The sequence below is a fragment of the Pinus tabuliformis genome, chromosome X, assembly GCF_031772625.1.
Source record: "Pinus tabuliformis cultivar Carrire ecotype Pingquan chromosome X, CPIR1, whole genome shotgun sequence".
In the NCBI taxonomy this organism is placed as follows: Eukaryota; Viridiplantae; Streptophyta; class Pinopsida; order Pinales; family Pinaceae; genus Pinus; species Pinus tabuliformis.
Genome location: NC_142308.1, coordinates 417,045,227 through 417,070,474, shown reverse-complemented (window position 1 = coordinate 417,070,474; position 25,248 = coordinate 417,045,227). Strand labels below are relative to the sequence as shown.

At 36.5% G+C, this 25,248-nt stretch overlaps 1 protein-coding gene across 2 annotated transcripts; it reads left to right on the top strand.

Moving 5' to 3' along the window:
• Positions 1–21,514: 21,514 nt before the first annotated feature.
• Positions 21,515–25,038, top strand: LOC149140316 (alcohol dehydrogenase 3-like). Of its 2 annotated transcripts, XM_089446345.1 has the most exons (10): positions 21,517–21,808; positions 21,946–22,082; positions 22,316–22,362; positions 22,637–22,962; positions 23,167–23,249; positions 23,363–23,438; positions 23,544–23,605; positions 24,048–24,143; positions 24,253–24,414; positions 24,590–25,038. In XM_089446345.1, exons 1-10 carry the CDS (start codon positions 21,769–21,771, stop codon positions 24,707–24,709), a joined length of 1,149 nt encoding a protein of 382 aa, XP_089302471.1. In that variant the 5' UTR covers positions 21,517–21,768; the 3' UTR covers positions 24,710–25,038. The 2 variants fall into 2 exon arrangements, with proteins under 2 accessions (XP_089302470.1, XP_089302471.1); XM_089446344.1 differs by having other exon boundaries at positions 21,515–21,808; positions 23,363–23,605.
• The last annotated feature ends 210 nt before the right edge of the window (positions 25,039–25,248 follow it).

The following is a 25,248-nucleotide window of genomic DNA, read 5'->3' as shown; positions in this document are numbered from 1 at the left end:
AATTTTTAAAGATTTCTTATTATGAGAAATCAAACAGTTTGCAATAGCGAAACTTGTAAGAATGGTTATTGATTGATTGATTCATATGGTTATCAAAAATTTTAGTTATTGTAAGTCAAATTGTTGGAAATTTGAAAATTTATTTCTGTAAGATGTTAGAATTGAGACCGTGAACTTTTAAATATTTGTAATTGTGAGAAATCAAGCAATTTGTAATTTTGAAACTTGTAAGAATGTTTATAATTGGAGATGATAATTTAAAATTATACAAAATAAACTTAAATATTTGTCTTCGCAAATTTCAAGTAATCCTTAGACTCTATTCTCTAAAGCTATAAGCCTTGATTGTTTTGGTAAAACACAAAACACATCCAAAAATTGGGGTAATTTGGCCCAGGCTATTACCAAATCTCTGAAAATGTATCTTCATGCATGCACCTCTCATACCCCATTCTGCAAAGCAAGTAGAAAATTAATTAAAAAATGGTCACTTGTTGCTTTCTTTGGCTATTGTAATGCAAGAGATTAGGCACACACTAAAAAACAGTGTAATGCATCCCATAAACAACGGGATCTCATACAATTTGTTGTTTAGCTTGCCGCCGGCTCCGCTACCACTCCAGATAAAGCCCTTTTATATAAACAACGGGATCTCATACAATTTGTTGTTTAGCTTGCCGCCGGCTCCGCTACCACTCCAGATAAAGCCCTTTTATATGACCTGTAGCATTCATTTTTGATGGTGGCGGATTAGCTTCTATAGGGATCGATTAATTTCCATATTCTCACAACCAAGCTTGGTTGATGGACGCATGTTCCTGGTGTAAATTGACTTTGTAACCCTTTCTTTTACTCTCAATAAAACTCATTCCTTGCCGCAGATTGTTTCCATATCAGTTTGCATACAAATTGTTTGTTAATCCCTTTGTGTTATCTAATCCAGTAGAATTCATAAGTTTGCTTCCTAATTGTTTGAAGAAAGGTGTCACAGAGAATTAATAATTATTTTTGGAAACATTTGCTTGAAGAGGTTTAAATTAGAGCCATGATTTTGGCCAGCTGTGGGTGATATCGAGAAGAAGGATTTCAAGACTGGATTTGGAGTATGAAGGTAACTAGCAGAATGCTTCCAAACCAACAATTTGAAGATGACAACCAAGTCTTTGCAAAGATATTATAGCAATTGGAGGCATAAGTAACATCAAGGGTTTCCAAGAAGAAAGATCAGAGATCCGAAGATGAGTAGGTAGATAAGGTATATGTATCCTTGGACACAAATTTGCAAGTTGGGGAAAGGGAAAACTTCAATTCAGAGCGGTGGCCTGCTTGTGCCAGTCCCCATGTATCTCTATCCCCAGTTGGGAACCAAGAGGTCTATTTTCCTTAGGGCCACAGTGAGCAGATGGTTGTCTGTCAATACAAGGAAGTGGATGCTCATATAAACCTTCCTCCGAAACTAATCTGACAGTTTCACAATGATATTTTGCTTATAATTGGAGACAGTAAGTGTCGTCCTTTATTTAATTCTCGGCAAGTCAGAAGACATTCGTTTTCTGAAGGGATACTAAGGCCAGAAAATGCAATTCCTTTCCCTGCAACCCTTGCGGCTCCCATATAATTCGCTGGAAAAATTGAACATGGACTGATCTACTCCCATTCAAAGCATTAGGGACTTGTTCACTAATTTCCTTGCAGCTACAGGCAATTATTACATTTCTAGTTGTCATTGATCGCTTAAAGAAGTTCCATTAATGATTCTACTTATTGTGGTGCTTTCGTATTAGGAGGTCATACTTCTAGTACAAGATATAATCCCATTAGAATTCATTATTTTGGGAGTTCCTTTATCCCTAGGGGAAATCCCCTTGGGAAAAATAATCCTTCTACTACTACAACTAGTCTAGCGGTTCAATACTCTAAGAAAAACAATTCCTTCATCTAGAAACTACACTATGGAGGGACCTTAAGCTTTGTTTGGGGTGAAATATTTATTGCTAAACCCATTTAATCGAGATCAACATCCATTTTTAACATCGCTTGATTTACTGAGTTTGGATAAACTTTCAAATGGCCACATCCTCTGTCATCCTTAGTGTCAACACGTGCTCGTTAAGTTAACCTTTGACATATTAAAATTAAATGGTAAACTAAAAGAGACCCTGGCCACACACACCACCACCTAGCATTTATATTGTTCCTTGAACTCCTGGTGGATGATAGTATTAGGTTGTGTCTTTCCAATAAAGCCTAGAAGAATATGCCACTAAATAGTACATTGAACTTGGTAAGACATCTTACCATGATTATGCCTCCTTGGCAGGAACATTTATGAACCATTTCCAATTAACTTTAAGGAAAGAGATCACAAATGATCTCCAACATACCTTTAAGTAGGACACTTCCATTCACATTTTCAATCATATTCATGAGTGGAGGTAATATAAGTGGTTGATCATGACTACTAAAAAATTGGTTTACTTGATTCTTGTTACCTCAAATTGTGAAAGATGCAGGTATGGTTAGGGTGGTCACTGGGGAGTAAGCTATATTACATACCCAAAATATTGACTATACCCAAAATATTGACTTAATATATTCATAGTTGAGCACCTTGTGTGATATTATTCCTCGTGCTCCTCAACCATTCACTGATCCACCACATTGAAAACTAGGACCACATGCTAATGGTGTAATTGATTTCATCTTACTAATGCTATAAGCTAATTAGTTGATCAATTTGGGAAATTGATCATTACATCACAAGCCCTTGAAATTTCACATAGTTCTCAACAAGTGAAGTCTCTTGAGCATACCATTGAAACTACTACGGTGCAATCCATGCAATCTAAAAACTCTCAAAAACATGGTAGTAAAAAGGAGAAGAATAAGTAGAAAAATTCTTCCACAAATTTCCTCGAGACATAACAAACTCAAACCAGGATGGGTTGGGGCACCACCAAATGCAAAAGTAACGTCAAATTTATTTGTAAGATTTGTTAAGTTGACCCTTTGACAAAATTCCCATGAATGGATGAGATTCATCACCTCTTAACACAACTAGCTATTGGGTAACAACTTGCTATTTAACACATCCATTCCTTGCCCAAACCCAACAAAAAATGGTTACAAATCATCCTGTTCCTCTACCTAGGGAAATTGAGGACCATATTTCCATGGAGGTCTACCACATGTCCTTATGTATAACGAGTTAGTGAAATTGACTATGAGACTATGAGACTCTAGAATGTAACTATTTTTCTAAGGACCTGGTCATCCCCACTCAATCTAATGGAACTTTTATAGTAGATAAACATTTCAATACATTGATCCACCCAACTAAGGTATTCTTCAATGTTCATCACATAATCATAATGCCAAGGTTACCCAAAACTAAACTTTTGTTGAATATTTATCCCGCGCCCATATGCCATGTCTACATTGGAGGTTTTGTAAAGCTTACCTACACAACATAGTCTTATTGAATGCTACTGGATGGGTTGATCCCTCAGAGTCTAATATTGTTACATTTTACATTGATGCAATTAGGCCTCAGTGATCCCATTAGGTTTCCTTTCATAGATTCTTGGTTCATGTCTTCAATATAAATATTTATCTCACTCTTGTGGATGAAGGATTCTCCACTTGTATCATGGACTCATCATGTTGGAAATATCTTGGTTCTTTGGCACTCATTTAGTCAATTTCCACAGTCTAGGCCTTTGAAAACCATACATTTTTACCTAAGGGATTTATCTTTGCATTTTCCATTGAGCTTGGGGAAAAAGCCATGGCAATGATGTATAAGTAGTTGATGTCCCACTTGAATGTAATTTTCTCCTTTGATGTAGTTGGTTTTATGCTAATATTGCTATCATGTCATTGATCTTTTGCATTCTACACTTCCCCCATGAAAGTAAGATTGTTATAATTGATCAACTTGCATACTACATGCCACCAAAAAAATTATGTGCTATGAGAAATCTGGTGCATTTTTTGGCGAAAAGCCTTCAAAATATGAAAATTTTGATGTGGGTGCATTCAAGAACTTATTGTTAATGGGAATTTTTCCAATGCCACCATCTGATATTCCATATACCACTATTTCTCCCATGCATATGATCTCTTCCATCACTAATGGATCCCATCGATCTAATGACCCTTGGGTGGTACCATCTCCTTTAGATGTAGACTCATATGGTGAGCACATGCCACTTCTAGTGCAAGATTTTTCCTCTTCGGTGCTCCTATTAGCATCTCCTTATATTGATCAAAAACTCCATACCAATATGGAATATAATCGATATGATTTACCCACGTGGGCCATCACTCCAACTATTTCACATTACTCCCTTTAGGTAATGGATTCAATGGATAATGCAAGGTAGGATATGCCTCATGAGCCGTCTATTATCCCCAATATAATAATGGTGGAGCTTGGAAAATAAGATCTTGAATCAGGCTCGTGGGTATTTCCTGGGTCATTCAATGAAGCGCCACCCTTGGATGAATTCAAGTATTGGATTTTTAGTACCAAATTTGTCATTGAATTGCAAAATCCAAGTCCCCCCATTAGGGAGTTTCTTATACCTCCATTATGTCTTGGTAGCCATTATTAAGTATTTGTACTAGCTCATTACATCAATAACATTTTATATCCTTAGGTAGTTCTTGGTAATGATATGATTCTAGGATTTCTCTAGAATCATCAACATTTAGGAACCTAACAATTCAGATATATGTGGTGTAGCCTTGGCATGGAGTGCCATATGACGCCCCCAATGACCCAAGAGTTCATACACATCCATACGAATCCTTGGCTTGTGCCTAACAGTGGGAAATACATAACATAATATATTATATTGTGTTGCACCATATAAATATGTATTTTAATTTTGTTCTGATGTGTGATGTGAGCACTTTTTGTCTTTATGTGTGGGTTGTTTCGGTGCGATGCTCATCATGATTTGTGTTTGATTTGAATTTGTTAGTCGCATACACTTGTTTTGTCAATAACACTCCCATGGTGATAACAAGAGGTTACATATGTTAGTCCTCTAGCTATGTTAATATTTGTAGCAATAATTGAGCATTCATACAAGAATGCATGTTCACAAAACATGGATTTTGCATCACATTCTTTGAAATCGTAAGTACATACTAAACTAGGCATTTATAGTACATCAAATCCAAAAAGACTTTTTTTTTTTTTTATAAAACTCAAAAAAACTTAAAATTTATAGTCTCGTTCTTACTTAATCCATATTTTATTTATTTCATCATATGGATTAACGATGGTTTTAGTAATTTTGTGTGGGTTTTAGATGATAGGGTGTCATTTTCATTACGTCATCCACTGGATCCTATGTGCATTTGCCTAATCATGGCATATATGGGTAATTTTTCCCCTTCTATATGTTGTAGCATTGATTGTCGATGTTATCTTCTCTGTACATTAGCTCTGATCCCACCAGATTATGGCATTGACCTCTCTTTTTGTGCACGTCATAGCTTGTGCAATAGATCATTCCTCTTCATGGATGCCCACTTTAGCATCTATTTTCCATTTTGATATCCATGTTCTACTTTTTGGGATGCTTGGAATCCCTCCTTTAGACTTGTTAGGGCTTTGGAATTGATTCTCATGTTATCTCTTTTCTATAATGTTCTCGCCATACCTAGAAGAGGATTCTGAAAAAAAATATTACCTTGTGATTACTGATACACATTTCCTAGTTCACTTATGCATACTAATATTCTATTGTTTTCCCTTGCTTCTCTTACTATTTTTGAAGTCACATTACAATTACCCCAAAATTTTAGTGTTTTCTTGGTGTTTTTTCCCTCAATCATTGTGATGAGTGGATTTCCTTTGCTAGCCTCTTTGCTTCTTCTTGTTTAGGGAGGTTTCATTAGCTTGAAATAATTTTCTACCTTCTACACCACTTTTTTCTCTAGGACGAGTGTCATTTTCATTCTTTTCATGCTCATAAAAAAAGGAAGGATGATGAACTTACTCTTCTCCTTTTCTATGGCTTGTTAAAATAGCAAGAAAGATACCAAGCATCATCTTACCACTTTTTCATGCTCTTAAAAACTCACAAAAAAGACACCTTGTATTGAGAATACTACTACTTCTTCTTTAGGCTTATTAAACCATGAAGAAGACACCCTATTAAGCTTACTACTACCTCTTCTTCAAGCTTGTTAGACCACAAAGAAAACACCCTATTAAGTAATCGTTTATTGATTTTTTAAGGCTCGTTAGTGAGTAAAAAAAATGACACTATCAAGATTACTTGTCTTCTCTTTTGTACTTGTTAATCTATGAAGGAGATACCAAAATGAAAAAAAATAGGGGAGGAGGACAATATCTTTGTAGTCTCATTCAAAATGGAAACATTAGTCACATCATCCTTGAACATGGCACCTTTTTGTGTCAACGTCTCATAGATCGGTTTTATCTAGACTAGGAGCCATACCATACATATGAGTCTTTTTAATCCTCTAGTTGGTTACTATTCTATTCATTATGGATCATGCTTTACTTCCTTCCACAATTTTTGCATGATATCACATGGTACTCATTGTTGGAAATGTAACTAGTGTCAATCTTCACAATGTATTTCAAATGTACTATTGATTGATTTGTTATATTTATTAGTATTATGTAATTTCCAGTCAAAGCATGTTCTTCATGCTTTAGGGTCAATTGACTCAAAGTCCCATTTGGACTTCTTGTAAGAAAAAGAAAAAATATTTTATTTGAGTAAAAAATTTGTAATCCACAAGACCAAATTGGCCCTCCCTAGACAAGTCGGCCTAGAAGAGGAACTTATTCAAACTCATGGACATCTATAAATACAAGACACTTCGACCTCATTCACTCACTCGTCAATTACATCAATATTTGTTGAAGAAGAAGAAGAAAATCAGCGAAAGTCAAATGAGAGAGAGAGAGAGAGTGAAGTCAAAGGAGAGAGAAATATGAATTTCTAGCTTGCTTCTGTTCACATGTGTGAAGGTATTGGGGCAAATCTATGAAAAATTATAGGTCGGAACTTCAAATCCAAATTGCAGGTTTGAATTTTTTGCTTTGACCAAATATGAGAAAGTTTGACCAATTTTGACTTTGTTGACTTTGACTTGTTGGAAGAACACTGGAAGGAGGACTAACTTGGGGTCTATGTGGTAGTCTTGGTCTTTTTCTTGGGTCTTGGATATCTCACTTTGATCTTATTCAATAAGAAGAGGATTTTCTTGGGTTTTCCTCTAGCTTGGAGCCTACATATTTGTGTTCTTTTTCTCTTGTGATCTTCATATTTTGATATTTTTGGTGATTTCTTGATGAAGAGAACATAATAAAAGAAATTGAAGGCCACCAAACTCTCACAAGTAAATATGAAGCAAGAAAAATCAACCCTAATCTACAAGCATCATGATTTCTCAATATGGAATTAGAGCTAAGATGACAAGAAGTGAAACTTGAATATCACATTTCGTTGGCATATGTGAAGATAATTCTACAATAATTATCTCACTCTCAAGACACACTCACATTAGGTAAATTGGAGGACACCATTTGTAGCAACTATAATTGAATATATTATTGTAGGAAAAAGAAGAAGACACAAGGATCATCATCATTGTAGCAAGTCATCGCTCACCTTTGAAGAAGAAATTTGTAAAAAGTATCTCTCTCTCTTAAATATATCATCGAAGGCTCCTGAAAAACTTTGACAAGCTCTTAAGAAGTCACCATAGTAGCTTGAAGACATCACTATAGAAACCATCTATTATAGGTCAATTTGGGCACATCACACCCAACATTGAGATCAATACTATTAGGGCTCATCAAACCTTAATTTAGTTGATACATGCCCTCGAAAAGTCATCACATTGAATGCCATCATTCCTAAGAGTTTCCTGGCCTGAATACATCCTGAAATGACTCCTTGAGGGACCATCACATCCTTGTTAAGGGGTAAATGCACTGTAGAGCACTTAGGCCCTTTCAAGCCTGCTCTATAGAGCACCTAGGCCCACTTTGACCTGCATTGGGCGAGATTGAGTGAAATCTTCATAGGGTTATGGGAATATTCCTACATTCTAGACCATTCTAGAAGATTCCCACCTCTTATCCTCTCCCGTGAGCTCGAAATTGGATAGGGAATGAATCAAATAACCTCCTATCCTCTCATCCCTTCCTCCATGGAAACTAACTCCCAAATTGGAAAGCCATTAAATGCCCAATTTATGACAAAATCACCTCCATTTCCCTATAAATTGAGCACTCATCGTAGTGATCAAGGGGCTGGACTTTGAAGAATTGTAAAGAGATATTGTTGGTTTGAAGTTTGAGATCATAAGCAAGTATTATTATGCTGCTGGAGTGTTGTGATTTTGGTGTGATGAAGGATGGAACTCAAGCTAGATGAGTGACATGGGATCAGACTTGTTTGGTTGTAACTCTTCCTTATGCTTAATAAAGCTATTTACACCTTTTCCCATATTCTTGTCTTTGTGTATGATGATTATATGGGTAAATGCTTTCGATTCCATTTGCTTATAGTAGATAGATCTCTTGCTTTGATTGGTTTTTGTCATTTGTTTATGATTGCAGGTATTGATCGAGAAAATTCAGTTCGAGAAGGAGCGATGGGAGCTATTCAAAGGATACAAAGGGAGGCGAAAGATATCAAGTAGGTCCCTTTTCTTATTTATTTTCTATAGGAAAGGGTTAAACTATTTAATTTTGTTGTTCTAAGTGTAGCTACCCACTTAGGGAAGTTGTGTTTATCCGTAGATGCAAAATTCCACATAACAAATTGACGACTCTGCTGAGGATTGATCATCATTCCAAGCAATTATCTTCATCCTAGTACACCCTAGTAGACTTTACTTGCCTCCATTGATCTTATTTCAGCCCTTTTGAAGTGTCTTTTGGTCAAAAATTGTGCTTGAATGTCCCTTGATTGGCCTCTCTAGCACCAGCGTAGGCTTGGTCAGGGGAAAGTGCACTGCAGAGCATCCTTGGCTTTGAGACAGTGCTATATAATGTAGTCTCTCCCACTTAGACCTGCATTGATCCTCCTTAAGCCAAAACACCCATTTTTGACTTGGATTTTTCCAAATTTGCTTCTGAAGTTGTTTGCTGAAAGATCAATGATTGTTATGGTTTTGAAATCAATTTGAATTTCCTCTTCTAGCCCTACTCCGATCTTGATTGTTTATTTTTTCTTAAGTGATTTATTTATCATTATCAATTCATTGTCAAAGTTAGTTTATATCGATTAGTATTTTATGAAAAGGAAGTGTCATAAAGTCTTCATTTCTTTGAAAAAGAAACTGTCATAAAGTCTTTGTTTCTTAGGAAAAGTATTAAATGATTGTTTGTGCATCTAGTTCCTTTTTATTCATCTAAACATTAAAGGGATTGAAAAGAAAAACTTGCATTCTGAATACTGTAGTTTATGAATTCTTAATAGGAATAGATAAGGAAATTGCATTAGGTGTGCTCTTTGCTCTTTTTCAAAGATCTAATTGCTCTATCCCTTACTAGCTACAATTTTCATTGTTAATTGAATGAAAGAATTTATATCATCTTAGTTGCATTCTAGTTGTTTCGAAAACATCGCGTGGTGAACCTTGAAAGGCAAATTCTTAAGAAGATAAACTTAAAAGTTATCTCAATTAACCTACTGGAGCATTGTCACCTAATGAATAACATTTAGAGGTTCTAGTCTAGAGACGTGTTCCAGCATCGTAAAACATAGCAGCTGTCGTTAATTGTCTGCAATACATTTCGAGTGTGATACCTCATTCCACGTACGTAAGTATATCATAGCTCATCCACATACCTTCAGGTATATAGGGTGGTGTTATAGTACAAAAAGTATAAAGGAATGCTCTCACTGTGCGGTTTCACATTAGACAATGCTAACACGGATTGGGCTTCCATGTAATTTCGGGTATATATGGGAGGACTACATTAGGTTGCTATCCATCCTTAGGTAACTGAGTCATCCGCCGTGTATACCGTGATATACCAAACACAACATTCAGGGAGATTTCCTGCACGTATGTTAAGTCCTTGGTTTACTGAGGCAATATATTGCAACTCACAATTGCTTGGTAGTCCTTTTGCCTAGATTATCCCTCTTTTGTTTCGTTATGTTATTTTGATTAAAATAAATTAATTGACCGCGAATAACATCCTCCACGTCACTCCTTAGTTGATTTTAGGTTGAAACATATGGTAACAACTCTAGAGTCCACTAATCAAGGAATTCCTTTTGATGGGAATCCTTAACCTTTTCCTCCTTTCGGAAATATTGGTGCTCCTTATATGGCTACATTGTCCCTTCCAGGACTTACCATCAGATTTCTAGTATGGTTGTTCTCAACCTCCTTAGCCCCATAACTTAACATTGCTACAACTGGAAAGAATCAACCTCTAGTTGATCTTAAAGTTGACCCTTTGCCTTCTTCATTGGTTGTTTCTTCCTCCCCATCTTCCTCTTCGCCTGGTGAAAGTATTGACACTAGTAACCAGGTGGATAAGAAGAAGAAGAAAGGGAGGAAGAAGATTCGAAGAATAAGAAGAAGAAGAAAATTCAGCAGGGGGGCAACCAAGCAACCATTGCTTCGAATGCAACTTCTGATGAGAAATCGTCCGATAAGCCTCACAAACTTTGATATCCTTGCAAACTTTGTATGGGAGACCATCTTCTTTGAAATTGTTCTGGTATTCCTCAGATCTTAGAAGAATGGTCTTCTCGTTCACATCATCCTGTGTCATCAACTTCTGGAGATCATGCTGGTGACACACCATCAACTAGTGGTAGTAAAGTTCATGGAAATAAGGGTAAAGTTAAGTTTCCTATAGGTTATGTGAAGGGAATCACCCCATTCACCTTTGTCCCTATTTGGATGAAGCCAAAAAAGTGTTTGATAACTGTCCTGCTTCTCCGTAGCGACTTCCATCTGGTTACATGAGACTCTCCCTTAATCCTTCACTAGTTGATGAAGTAACTGACCTAAATCAACCATCAGTCAAACCCACTCTCTCTGAATGTGAATCCCATGAGTCTATACTTGACCAATCACAGGTTGAGGAAACAGTTGACCCGATTTCACCTTCAGTTAATCGTACCTTTCCCATAGAGAGTGAGATCTTGGAGGCAACCCTCTTGTTCCATCAAGACAGGAGGAAAATCCTCCCATTCTCGTAACTCAAGGGGATAATTCTCCCATTCTTACGGTACCCCCTCCAAGTAGTCTGGTCACTTCCTTTGATTGGAATCGACTGGCAGGATGTCGTCTTCCTTCTTATGTTCCTTTCCAGATCATAGTACAGGTTTGTAATATGATTGTACTTGGAACTATTATAGATGAAGGTGCATCTATGAGTATCCTTTCCTCCACTGCTTGGCAAGCACTCGGTTTGCCACCACTTGTGCCTATTACCTAGAATCTGTTGGCTTTTAACAGAGGAACCAATCAACCATTAGGGGTCATTCTTCAGTTTCCTATTACTTTGAGAGGAAAAATTGCTTAGTTCAATGTGATGGTAGTCCTAGGCCCTTTAGATTACAATTTACTTCTTTAGCGTGACTATGTTTATGACATGCAAGCTATTGTTTCAACACTCTTTCGAGTGATGTGTTTCCCGCATGAAGGAAGAATTGTCACCATTGACCATCTTTCATTTCTCAGTCCAAATATGGCTTCCAGTCAACCATCTTTGCTAAATGGTTCTTTTGTCCCAATGGTATCTTCCCCACCATGGGTCAATTATGTGGCAACCCGTTCCATGCCTACATCAACTAACGATCAATTCTGTGAGTTGTGCATTATGTCCTGGGGGCATTGGAACCAGATCTCTCTAATGGATTGCTTGCTACATATCCCTTCTAGAGAATTGTTCTCCCATTTGATGTGAACCTCTTGGAAGTCATGACGTCTTATGGGTCGTGATCAAGGAATATGAGGATAGTTCCTGGTATTGTGTCAACCTTGTTAAAAAATGAAACAAAGGATATGAGCATAGTTCATTGTCTTGTGTCAAGCTCATTAAGGAATATGACCATAGTTCCTTGTCTTGTGTCAATCTCGTTAAAAAATGAAACAAGGAATACGAGGATAATTCTTTTATTGTGTCAACCTCATTAAAAAACTGAAACAGGTCCCAAAGCATGGTTCCTTGTCTTGTGTCAAGCTCGTTCAAAAATGAAACAAGGAAACTAAGCAGAGTTCCTTGTCTTGTGTCAAGCTCATTAAAAAATGAAACAAGGTCCCCTAGAGCAAAGTTCCAATTCGATTCTTTGATTAGATCTCGTAAAATCCCAGTCGATTCTTTCATTTGATCTCATATATGAACCTTCATTCCATCCACCTCATAGCCACGAGTATTCTACTTAGGTGAAAGCAATGAAGCTTGGGGGCATGCACCTAGAATAAATTCATCATGTTGGGGGCATGTAAACCAATCTCAAGCATAGTTTTTTGCTTCAAGCTTGTGTAAGAATTAAACTGAATCCAAGCATAGTTTTTCGTTTCAAGCTTTTGTAAACATGAAACTGAATCCAAGCATAGTTCCTTATAGTTCAAGCTTGTGTAAAAATTAACCCATCTCCATTTTAACCCTCCTGATTGCCATTCTATCAGCCTCTTCCATCAGATGAGCCTTGGCTTTTCTCCTTCCATCGTCACTATCTTCTTAGTCGATCATACGCTTTCACTTGGTTTTTATACCCTTTTTTAGGAACAGTTGCAATGAGTGGTTTTATTAGCTAGTCTCTTCATATAAATCAACATGTTTTGAGAAGTTCCAACATCACCATAACCAGTTGCTATCCTAGACATCACTCATTCCTCTAAGAGGAGTCCTCTTTAAGCTCTTTTCAGACTTAAAATATGAAAAGATTGTTGAGTGCTTGTCCTTTTCAGCTCTTTAATGGATAGGAAACGACATCTACTCAGTATAAGATTAACCCTTTTCCGGACTGAGATAGATTATTTACGAAAAAGGAATACATTGATCGAACATGGTCAATAGGTTCTCCCTTGTATTATTTTATGCCTTTTCGGACTTGAGGGACAAATTTATGAAAAAGAACTTGTGGATTTTTCTTTTTGTTCCTTTTCAAACTCTCTAAACATGAAAAGGACTGAGTTCTCATTGTCGTTAAACTCGTTAAAACATTAGTGACAAACTTGTCCATCATGACAAGGCCAAGTTTCACCTTTGGTAGACTCGTTAAAACATCACATAGCGACGGATTCACCCGAAGGGTGGAATTATACAACAAGAATATGCTATCCTCCTCAAGCTTGATAAAAAATAAAGAGGTACTAGTCAACAATGACTGGGGAAAATGGGAAAAGGGGTAAACCACTTTATGGTAGCAAGTCGCTCTTGAACATGACACTTTCACTTCATCTCCATGACTATTTGGGTTGGGTTATTTGCTTAATGGTTATCATACCTATGGTCTATCACACCATCCATCACTTCGTTTTTGGGTCAATGCTGCCAATTCATTCAATGTCGTCGACATGTTCAAGAGAAGTCATTCAGTAAAATTCATCCTTTGCAATACTCATAAATCTTCATTTTCATGATTTCCATTCCTGAACCTTGTGTCGTCAGTCACATTTTGTCTCCAAAAATCATTACACTCGTTTTGTCTCGTTGATGTGGGATACATCAAGGCCCTCTTGTGACAAGTTTCTTCTTGTCGCCGTCAGCACATTGTCCAAGAAGTTGACTTAGAAACACCCTTCTAGTACCTTGAGGCTTGCATACATCAATGGCAAGTTTCTTGCTTCCGGCTATAGGTTGACATCACTAGCCTTTGACGAAAAGACTTTCTATGGTGTTCGACATCAAAACATCCATTCACACCATGCAGAATGTACAGCAGTAACTTGAGGATCATTATCATTATCAGTGATTTCTCTCGTGTATGTTAACAACTTACACCATTGGCTGGTAATCAGATGATGTCTTCCCATGTTCGACTCCAGATCACATATTCACATAGTTAGACTCATACGTGAGTGAATGATTGAACGAGATAGAAGACCCTAGATCTAGCTTCATCCATCTGGCATGCGATTGTAGGAACGTACTAAATCATCTGTACAATGGATTTACATAGATGGTCCTCCTATCATGGGTCTAGATCTGTAGACGACTGTCTAATTTATGTACATGTAATGAAAAGTTTATATGCTAAGCATGGGTATGCCTTCCCTCAGCACTTCATGAAAAATCCAAAATATCATGATATTATGTATTGTAATTGATGCAGGTCACCATTTGCTTCAGAACCTCCTCATCACATCGTAAAGCATATCACTCGACATCGTCATTTTCGACTTCATGCTTTAGGGGGCAGTTGTTACAAGTCTATTTGGGCACATCACTCCCAACATTCAGATCAATACTATTAGGGCTCATCAAACCCTAATTCAATTGCTACATGCCCTAGACAAGTCATCACATTGAATGCCATCATTCTTGAGAGTTTCCTAGCCTGAAGACATCCTGAAATGACTCCTTGAGAGACCAGCACAACCTTGGTAAGGGGTAAATGTGTTGCAGAGAACTTAGGCCCATTCAAGCCTACTATGTAGAGCACCTAGGCCCACTTTGACCTGTTTTGGGAGAGATTGAGCAAAATGTTCAAAGGGTTCTAGGAATATTCCTACATTCTAGACCATTCTAGAAAATTCCCACCTCTTATCCTCTCCTATGAGCTCAAAATTGGATAGTGAATGAATCAAATAATCTCCTATCCTTTCTTCCCTTCCTCCATGGAAACTAACTCCCAAATTGGAAAGCCATTCAATTCCCAATTTATGACAAAACCACCTCCATTTCCCTATAAATTAAGCAATCATCATAGTGATCAGGGGGTTAGACTTTGAAGAATTGTAAGGAGATATTGTTGGTTTGAGGTTTGAGATCATAAGAAAGTATTGTTATGCTGCTGGAGTGTTGTGCTTTTGGTGTGATGAAGGATGGAACTCAAGCTGGATGAGTGACATGGGACCAGACTTCTTTGGTTGTAACTCTTCCTTCTACTTAATAAAGTTGTTTACAACTTTTCCCATATTCTTGTTGTTATGTATGTTGATTATATGTGTAAATGCTTTCGATTCCATTTGCTTATAGTAGATAGATCTCTTGCTTTGATTGGTTTTTGTCCTCTGTTTATGATTGCAGGTATTGATCGAGCGAACTCAGTTCGAGAAGGAGCGGCGAGAGCTATTCAAAGGATACAAAGGGAAGTAAAAGATAACAAGTAGGTCCCTAGTCTTATTTATATTCTATAGGAAAGGGTTAAACTCTTTAATTCTGTTGTTCTAAGTGTAGCTACCCACTTAGGGAATTTGTGTTTATCTGTAGATGCAAAAAGGATATTGAAATATGAATATGTGGCCTCATACCTTATGAAAGTCTCAGAATTTAAGGATCAACTAAAGATAAAACCTTTGTTAAATACTATAATGTACCAGAATTGAAGAAATCAAAAGTTTGACTCAATTTTTCATATCATGATAGAAGCACTGAGATTAAATACAACATGAAAAAATCAAGAAGACTTTACATAAGTGGAATATAACTGAAAATTAAGAATTCACTCATGTTAAGAGTTGAACTTAATTATAGTTCTAAATATAAAAATATCAGCTCTTATTCTTTATAAGTAGAAATTGAATTAGCAAGAAGGTTGTTATTATTAGTGAATTGAACAAAGGATCAGAGATCAGAGCAAGTGTTAAAGGTGTTTTAATGGTGATATGGTGATTTGGGGTGGTTGAGATATGTAAGCAACAAGGTATTTAAGTGAGGTTTAAAGAGTTTATCTATGCAAGGAAGGAATAAGTTGTGAGAGATATGACAAAGTATTATGATATGTAAAATATGTTTTGATATGAGTTTGAAAATTGTATGAAAGAGGGATCAACATGGACAATAAGTGGGTTCTTGCACTTTAGGGAGTAGATTGATCCGTGAACTGTCGTGGATATTCCACTGGATAGTTCGTCACAACAGATTTGATAAAATTATACTTAAAAGTTCCAAAATATAAGCTATTACAATTTTATATATCTTTATATTTATAGATATGTAGATTGCTTTAATAGCGCATGCATGCAAATTAAAATTATGTAGAAAATAGGGAATTACAAAATAAAATCTTACAAACACATTTGACACAATAGGGTAAAAATGTGACTTAATGAGGGTTTTAAAGTCCTTTGTCTTAGTCAATGGAGGCTCTCCCTCCAACCTCAAGGGCTTTGTGTGGCTTTCCCACCATGTCAGGGCATGACCCTCTAATTTCAACCACACAAATGAAATATTTTGTTCTTCTTCAATTTGAAGGACACTAAAATACACTTCCAGTTGTCACAACCAGCAATTTAGCTTTAGAGCGTCGATCTTGCCATGGTATGGCCTAATATCGACCTTCACTTCCAGTTTGAACAAGGGTTGTGATTGATTCACATCATTTAAATTGGGTTGATCTTTTCCGAGTTCTTTCTTTGGTTGGATCTTTGTTTCTTCCCAATCTCCTAATCCCCCTTCTGATTTTTCATCTCCATCATAACCCCCATCTTCTCCAAATATCCTGGAAGCATATTGCTCAAGGCTGCCATGAGGATATTCACATTATGATTTATATCTGCGACTTGTTGTTCTAGCCATGAAAACCTCTCCTATGCATGATCACAGGAGTTATTCACCAATTCGTCACCCATGATTAGGGTTTTATGACTTATGGCCCAACGGATCTAGATCCCCTACAAATCTCCACAATATACCCAAATAAAATTTCTTTTGATGCCAATATGATCTGTAAACTATCGTGGATATTCTGTTGGATAGTTCTTCACAATTTTTTTTATAAAATTATACTTAAAAGTTCTAAAATATACATTAATACAATTTTATATCTCTTTAGATTTATAGATATGTAGATTGTTGTTAATGGTGTGCATGCAAATTAAAATTATGCATAAAATAGAGAATGACAAAATAAAATCTCACAAACACATTTGAAACATGATATGACTTGGGAAACCCTTTTAGAAGAGAAACCCATTTGGAAGTTGAGGTCGCTCTACTCTCTTTCTCTGAATGGAAATATGGCTACGAGTACAAAAAATTATGGCTTGTGGCCCGTGGGTAGATACAATGCACAATCCACTTGGTGTGCTCTACCTCCTATCCTTCTTCGTAATTTTTTCTTAGCTATGGAACAAATGCACTCGAAGGAATGGAACCCATTTTCCTCCTAGTTGCACGGTTATAACACAACCCAATAGTCTACTAGTGGTTAGGTTTAACTATCTAAACTCTTAACCAAAGTTACAATATAGACTCTACTAGAGTCTTCTACATTATAATCACATGGATATCCCATTTTACATGAATAATGGGTTATGACGTGGCATCCTCTAGAATTATGGTGGTAAAAATAGGAAGGTCAACTTCTGAGTGGCATAACTTTCGCATACAGACTCTAATTGACGTGGTTTTTTTGCCATTGAAAAGGACTCTGTGTATAGAATAGGAAAAAAAGGTGTTGCATTGATGCGGAAAAGTTTTACCCCCAAAATATGTCGTTTGATGCCTCAAAACACTCTCAAAAGGTTTTAGACCCCAATTTGGCAAACTAGGTCCCACTAGTAAAAATGGTTTTGAGAGTTGATTCCTCCACCTTTTCCACTCTGAAACCGTAAATATGTATGAAAAACAATATAATGATCCAATCCAGATTATAGATGCTTCTATCTGAGTAGGTTTTTGAAGAATAGCTTAGGGGTGGGTGCCTCTACAGGTGGGTGCTTGCAAAAGCAAGGAGTGGGTGCTTCTTTTGAGCTGATCAGTTGCCTACAAAGAGGGTAGTGTGTGCTTCCTGCTAGTGGGTGCTAGCAAAACAAATGAAGGGTTTTTTCTCCTTTAAGTAGGTGCTACTAAATTAGGGAGCAGTAGCTTCCTTCTGGCGGGTGCTAATAAATTTAACATATTTTTACTTGTAAATTAAGTAAAAAGTGAAAAATCAATGAGATGTAGATCGGTTGGTTTATGTGAAGCTTTATCTCCATAAAATATCAAGTTCAAATTTCACAGAGAGAGGTTGATGGTGGGAGCCAATTGCAACCTCAGTTATATAAAAAAATTTAAAAAGAAAATAAAAAAATTCCCGCAAGTCATCTTATTTTTCATTTATCTTACGATAATACTTTAATTTCTTAAGTTAAGGGGAATTTATTTTCTAAAACTCCATAATTGAAAATTATTATTTTTGGGGATTTTATTTATTAATAATTTGATAGTCTTAGTTAATAGAAATGTTATTTAGAGAATATTTGGTTTTATATATTTTTATGTTTTCCACATTTATAATAAAAAATGAGCTCTTGGGAGAAATGAGAAAGTGGACAAATTTAACATTTCCTTTTTAAAGAAATTTGTTAAAATTATAATTCAATTTTATTAATAGGAATTTTGATATTTATTTTTAAAAGTTTGAATATATATATATCTATATATATATATATATATAGAGGTACTAAAACTTTTTTCTAGAAAATATATTGCTATCCCAAAATGAAATCGTCTAGCCATCTTTAGGTGATCGAATCGACAAATCCCTCATGATAATTCAAATGATATGTGACCAAATCAACAAATCCCTCATGATAAATCAAGTGATATGTTCTGTTCTCCCTGCCAGTGATAGACCCTCCTCAGATAAAGCATCGACCCTCATATTATGCTCTTTATATACATCACATGAATTTACTTATAAGAAGGTCGATGAGATGTCTTTAACTAGTTGTAGTAGAGCCATGAGATTAATGTTTTGAATTTGGGATAAATTCTTCATCCAAGTAATAATGAGAGACAAGCCCCCCATCACTAGAGCCAAATCAATATTTTTGTAACTGGAAAATTTGAAGATAAAAGTGCAGCTCTAGTATTCGATTTGATCTTCTACAACATAATCACATGGCTAGTCCCTCTTACATGAATAATGGGGGATGCCAAGGCATCCACTCGAATTATAGTGGTAACTTCAATTCACCACAAGCAATAGATCTCTAAAAGGCTTCAAGATGTGCCTTGCAAATCAATCACGAAAGCAAAGGTCTACAATATGTTTTTCCCGTGTAAATTAAAAGACTTTGCCACCTTCGCCAAACTAATTATGTAAATTTGCAATCAATAAAGAGACGAGGAATGTTTTCATTATTATTTTTGCATAGAATACACATGCTAGGCCTATGCACATTCCTCTTTTGAAGGAAATCCCAAGTCAATATTTTCTTGGTGAGAATTAACCACATCAAAATAATGCTTCTAAGAAGGGTCTTAATCTTCCATAGCGGCTGTCACTACCAAACTAGATTCAGATTGTAATCCTGAATAAGGGATTTATATCCCATCTATAAAATGTAGTATCCCTCCAAAGAATTACATGCCCATGCAGTTAATCCATCTCTATGGCTGATGAGTCTAATATATGTAGAAGCCCCAAGGGTTAGCTCAACTAGTCAAATAAGTGCTTCGTTGTTCGGGAGGTCACAAGGTCAATTCTCCCCAAAGCCCTTGGGGTTAGGCCCAACTATTGGCCGCGGGGCTTGATACCCTTGAACAAGCTCAGATATTTCTGTGGATGTAGCAGCCACCCAATGACCACGGGTGGCCGTGAACCACACATGAAAAGAAAGAAGAAAAAAAAAGAGAGTCTAATATATGCAGTGACCAGTGTATGAATGAACCTCTCCCAATTAGGTCTATGGACCTTTGGGAGTCCTATTTGCTCAACAATTAACCAACCCTGCCTCCAGATGGAAATAGATCTTGCACCCATGCCAACATTCCATGGTAGGAATCGACTAATAATAGGGAAATAAAGTGAAAGTGCTTTCCACTTATATGGAATCTCGTATATATTCTAGTTTTCCTTTCTTACCCAATCGATCATGTAGTTAAGGGAAATACATTTGACAATTAAGAGGATCTCTCTCGACCAACTAGAATTGAGAATGAAATTCCAAATTCCAAAGTGATTGAGCTACAAGTGACTATCTAAAAAGATGGGCATCTTTTCCTAGTTGGCCAAATGTGATCCTTTGCACTCCCCACAACCTCTCCAGAGATAATTAAAACACAATTTCCTTATCTTTTCTAAGATAGCTTTTGATATGTATACCAAGAGGTGCCAATAAACTGGTATAGCTTACATAATTGATTTGACCAATAATAGGTTGTCTGCTTTGGATAGCCACCTATTGCACCAGAAATGAATAATTTTTTCAACTAGAGCAACCAATGAGTGTCAATCATTTTTCTTATAGTTATTTGGCTTGATGTTAAACCAAAAGTATCTTATCCCTTCTTCCATATAAATGCAAAATTATCCTAAATTTATTAAAAAACTAGATTAAAAGTGAGAATTCCTAAATTTAATCAAAAACCATATATTTAAAAGTGAGAATTTTATCTTTATATTTGATGAAACTTTGACCATTAAAATTTTGGATGACCCAAATTTCCCAATGGCATTGTTTAAGAGGACACAATTTCTCCTAACAAAAAATCTAATCTTTTTGAATCATTCTTTGGTTTTGATGGTAGAAATGGATTAAAAACTATATATTTAAAAGTGAGAATTTTACCCTTATATTTGATGAAACTTTGACCATTAAAATTTAGGATGATCCAAATTTCCCAATGGCATTGTTTAAGAGGACACAATTTCTCGTAACAAGAAATCCAATTTTTATGAATCATTCTTTTTGTTTTGATGGTAGAAATGGATTCAGTGTCATTAAAAACTCTTGAGGCACTCAAAATCAACCCAAGTTTCTAAAAATATATGGGGTTTCTGTGTAAATATGTGATTGTGATTTACTCCAAAACCCCTATCATATACTTGGTATGAATCACATGAGCCTCAATTCTACAATTTCTGCTATATTTTTTTTAAATCTTACAAAAATTTTCTGGACAAAATTATGACTTCATTAAATAATTACTTTCACATGTTACAAAAAAATTTGTATGGCTAGAACCCCGTAAAATCAGGCATTTGACTCGCTAGGGCTAGAAGCCCACTGAAAACAAACATTTGACTCACTAGAACCCCCTAGAAAAAAAGCTCCATGCATCTCACTAGAACCCCCTAGAAAAAAAGCTCCATGCATCTAGGCCGCGTGCGTCGTTTCAAGGATGTCCCATGGGATAGGAAGTTGCATGAAAGTGGACTTTCAACACCCACGACCCGGAGAAAGTGTGAAATAGTTATGGGCCCCGGCCCCCGCCCCGCTCGGGGACAAAGAGTAGACAGCATAACTATAACCACCAGTATAACTGTAAGTATACATATGGCGGCCGCCAGTATTAGCCGGAAAGTAGGGACCGCCACCGCTGGTTTCTACCCATTCCGTGTCCGTGGCTTCAAAAATATCAAATCCGCCCGTGGTTTCTGTTTGGAATGACATGGAGGCGCCCATAGTCATATTCCCATATATCCGGAAAGCCTGAATTGACAACACGTTCACGCCCACCCCAAACGAACTAGTGTAGGCATTTCAAAGGAAGTAGAATATAAATTAAGGATCCATCTCTGCCTCCTGCAACACCAACGCTAAAGGCAAAAGTTAGTTTGTTTGTTTCTTCGGCATAATATAATATATTACATACGCTAGCAAGAAAATGCCGTTTAGGCAGAAAGGAAAATGGCGAGCTCTACTGCAGGCCAGGTTATCAAATGCAAAGGTAACTAGTTCAGTTCAGTTCAGGACAAGGAGTCATTTCAGGGCAAAATTGATTTTCAGGGTTAGGCTGGATTTATGCAAACTGTATGCGAGCTTCTTGAAATCTGATATATTTTGATATTTGTACTTGTGTTGCAGCTGCTGTTGCATGGGGAGCAGGGGAGCCTCTGAAGATTGAAGAAGTGGAAGTGGCTCCTCCACAGGCAATGGAAGTGAGAATCAAAGTGCATTATACCGCCTTGTGTCATACAGACCTTTATTTCTGGGAAGCAAAGGTATGCTATGAATAATTATGAATTAACATCAAGAAAATTTGAAGGAAGGATATTAATTACACATCTCCTACTCCACGGTACTGTATAACACATACAAATATTGCTTTTAACAGTGAAATGAAATGACTGATACTGCTTTGGTTGCACATCTCCTACTGCACTGTATAATACATAAAAATATCACTTTTAACAGTGAAGTGAAATGACTGATACTGATACTGCTTTGGTTGCAGGGCCAAACTCCTCTCTTTCCGCGCATTTTGGGACATGAAGCAGCTGGGTATGCACTGTGATCTTGCCCATGAACTCTCTGTATTCAAAAATTTCAATTAGTCATATTAGCAGGCATGTGGGATTTCAAAAAAAATAATTACTCATACTAGCAGGCATGCAGGATTTCAAAAAAATTAATTAGTCATACTAACCGGCATGTAGGATTTCAAAGAAATTAATTAGTCATACTAGCAGGCATGTAGAATTTCAAAAGGGGAAAAGGGACAGTAATTTTCTTGTGATTTATTGGTCACTAACTATAGCTTGGTTGGTTGACACAGAGTTGTTGAGAGCGTTGGAGAAGGGGTGACTGACCTCAAGGAGGGTGACAGTGTGCTTCCCGTATTTACCGGAGAATGTGGAGAATGCAGACACTGCAAGTCAGAGGAGAGCAACATGTGTGATCTTCTAAGAATTAACACTGACAGGGGGGTTATGGTAAATGATGGGAAGTCGAGGTTTTCAATCAATGGGAAACCCATTTATCACTTCCTTGGCACATCCACTTTCAGCGAGTATACAGTTGTGCATGTCGGTTGTGTTGCCAAAATTAATCCAGAGGCTCCTCTTAACAAAGTCTGTATTCTCAGTTGTGGGGTTTCAACAGGTAAATAATCATTTTTCTGGAATTTTTTAGGGTAACTTGCTGTTGATTGTGAAATAAAGATCATCAAAATGATATAATGGACAGTGTATAGTGTTTTATCCAATCCCTAAAGTTATGGTTTCCTGGACTGTTAATATTAAAATCATCCATGATCGTTCCCTTGATTGAACTTCTTATTCAAAATTCATTTTGTTGTGGAATCAGGCATGGGTGCGACTTTGAATGTAGCAAAACCCAAGAAGGGTTCAAGTGTAGCAATATTTGGCCTTGGGGGTGTTGGGCTTGCTGTAAGTGAAATTCATTTCTGATGAATTTTTCCCTTTTGGGATCAATATGATATGATGAGTTTAGTGTTTAATTTTCTGTTAGACATCTGAGCTGGGCTTAACTACGCACGCAGGCTGCTGAAGGGGCAAGAATTGCTGGAGCTTCTCGAATAATTGGAATCGATTTAAACAGTGACAGATTTGAAAAAGGTTGTAAATTTTGCCCATTTGCATCATCATTTGTTAATCAGTATATAAATATGTTGACACTGAAGAATTTCCTTTCCTTTCTAATTTGCGTTGATCCTTTTACAGCAAAACTCTTTGGTGTAACGGAATTTATAAACCCACTGGACCACCAGAAGCCTATTCAACAGGTTGGTTGAATGGCCTTTAACTTCTCTTTTCAAGATCGGAATGCTTGTTTTATTTAATTGAATTGATAGCATTTGTCTAGTAGCACTAATTATTGCATCAGGAGGAGAAGCTTTCTCTATTTTAGTTTATTAATGTTACACATTACACAGAGCTTCAGTCTTCGACCTAGTCTATAGATTGAAGTGAAGCAATTAAACAATAACATATGAGGGTGGACCTTGTGTTACTAAATATAAATCTTCTTGTATCTTTTAATCCTTGTTTGTGCTACAAACATAGATCTGCAGTTTCACCTTTGTCTCTTTCAAATGTATTGCTCTTTGTTGGTGCTTAATAGATGTCTAAAATAATTTATGTTAAAGCTCAATTCAGTTTTGTGTTGTGTTGTATTCGGAGAAATGTTTTAAATTAAAACTGAACTCCGGGAGCTTATCTTATCAGGTTATTTCCGAGAAAACTGATGGAGGGGTGGACTACAGCATCGAGTGCACAGGGAATGTGAAGGCCATGATTCAAGCCTTCGAATCCTGCCATGACGTATTTACTCTGCCTCCCCTTTCTTCTGAAATTGTAAATATACCACACTCAGTTTTAGCAACTATGCATATATGCTGATCACAAGGGTATGAATGTTTTTGTTGTTCAGGGTTGGGGTGTAGCCGTTTTAGTGGGGGTCCCTCATTCAGACGCGGTCTTTGCAACCAGCCCTGTGAATTTTCTGAACGAGAGGACGTTGAAGGGAACCTTCTTTGGAAACTATAAGCCCCGTTCCGATTTGCCAGGCCTTGTAGAATTGTACTTGGATAAAGTAAGACATCTGTCATTTACTTCTGATATAAATATCTCTCTCACACCAGGCCTGCTCATTTCCTTTCCTCCTACTGAAGCACTAGTCGTCTTTAATTAGGCTTTTAATCTAACTCCCTTTCCAAAGGCTTTTAATCTAACTTAACTTTCTTTCCTGGTTTATTGTTGGTTTGCAGAAGCTTGAACTGGAGAAATTTATCACACATGAGGTTTCATTTGCCGATATCAATAAGGCATTTGATTACATGATTAAAGGAGAGAGTTTGAGATGTGTGATTAACATGATTGGTAATTAAATGGCACACAGGAAATATCTTCAGTTTATCAGAGTTTCTTACAAATTGTATGGTGAATCGGCATTATTCTTTTTCTTACAAATTGTGTGGTGAATTGGCCTTATTCTTTCATATGTAGAGAGGTTTCCTTACATTGAATAAATCAAAAGGGTTTGGACAAGCATACCAGAATTCCAGTATTGTTATGTGAAAAGGGTTTGGACAAGGATACCAGAATTCCAGTATTGTTATGTGGAATAATTATTATGATTTTAAAGAAGTGGTATTGTTTCCAAGGAAGTTTATATTATTGATTGATTCATTGATACAGTACTGTGGAATAATAATAATTGTTATGATTTTGAAGAAGCGGTATTGTTCCCAAAGAAGTTTATATTATTTATTGATTCATTGATATGGTTACGAGGAATTTTAGTTATTGTTAAGACAACTTGTTAGAAATTTGAAAATTTATTCCTGTGAGATATTAGAATTGAGATTGTGAATTTTTAAAGATTTCTTATTATGAGAAATCAAACAGTTTGCAATAGCGAAACTTG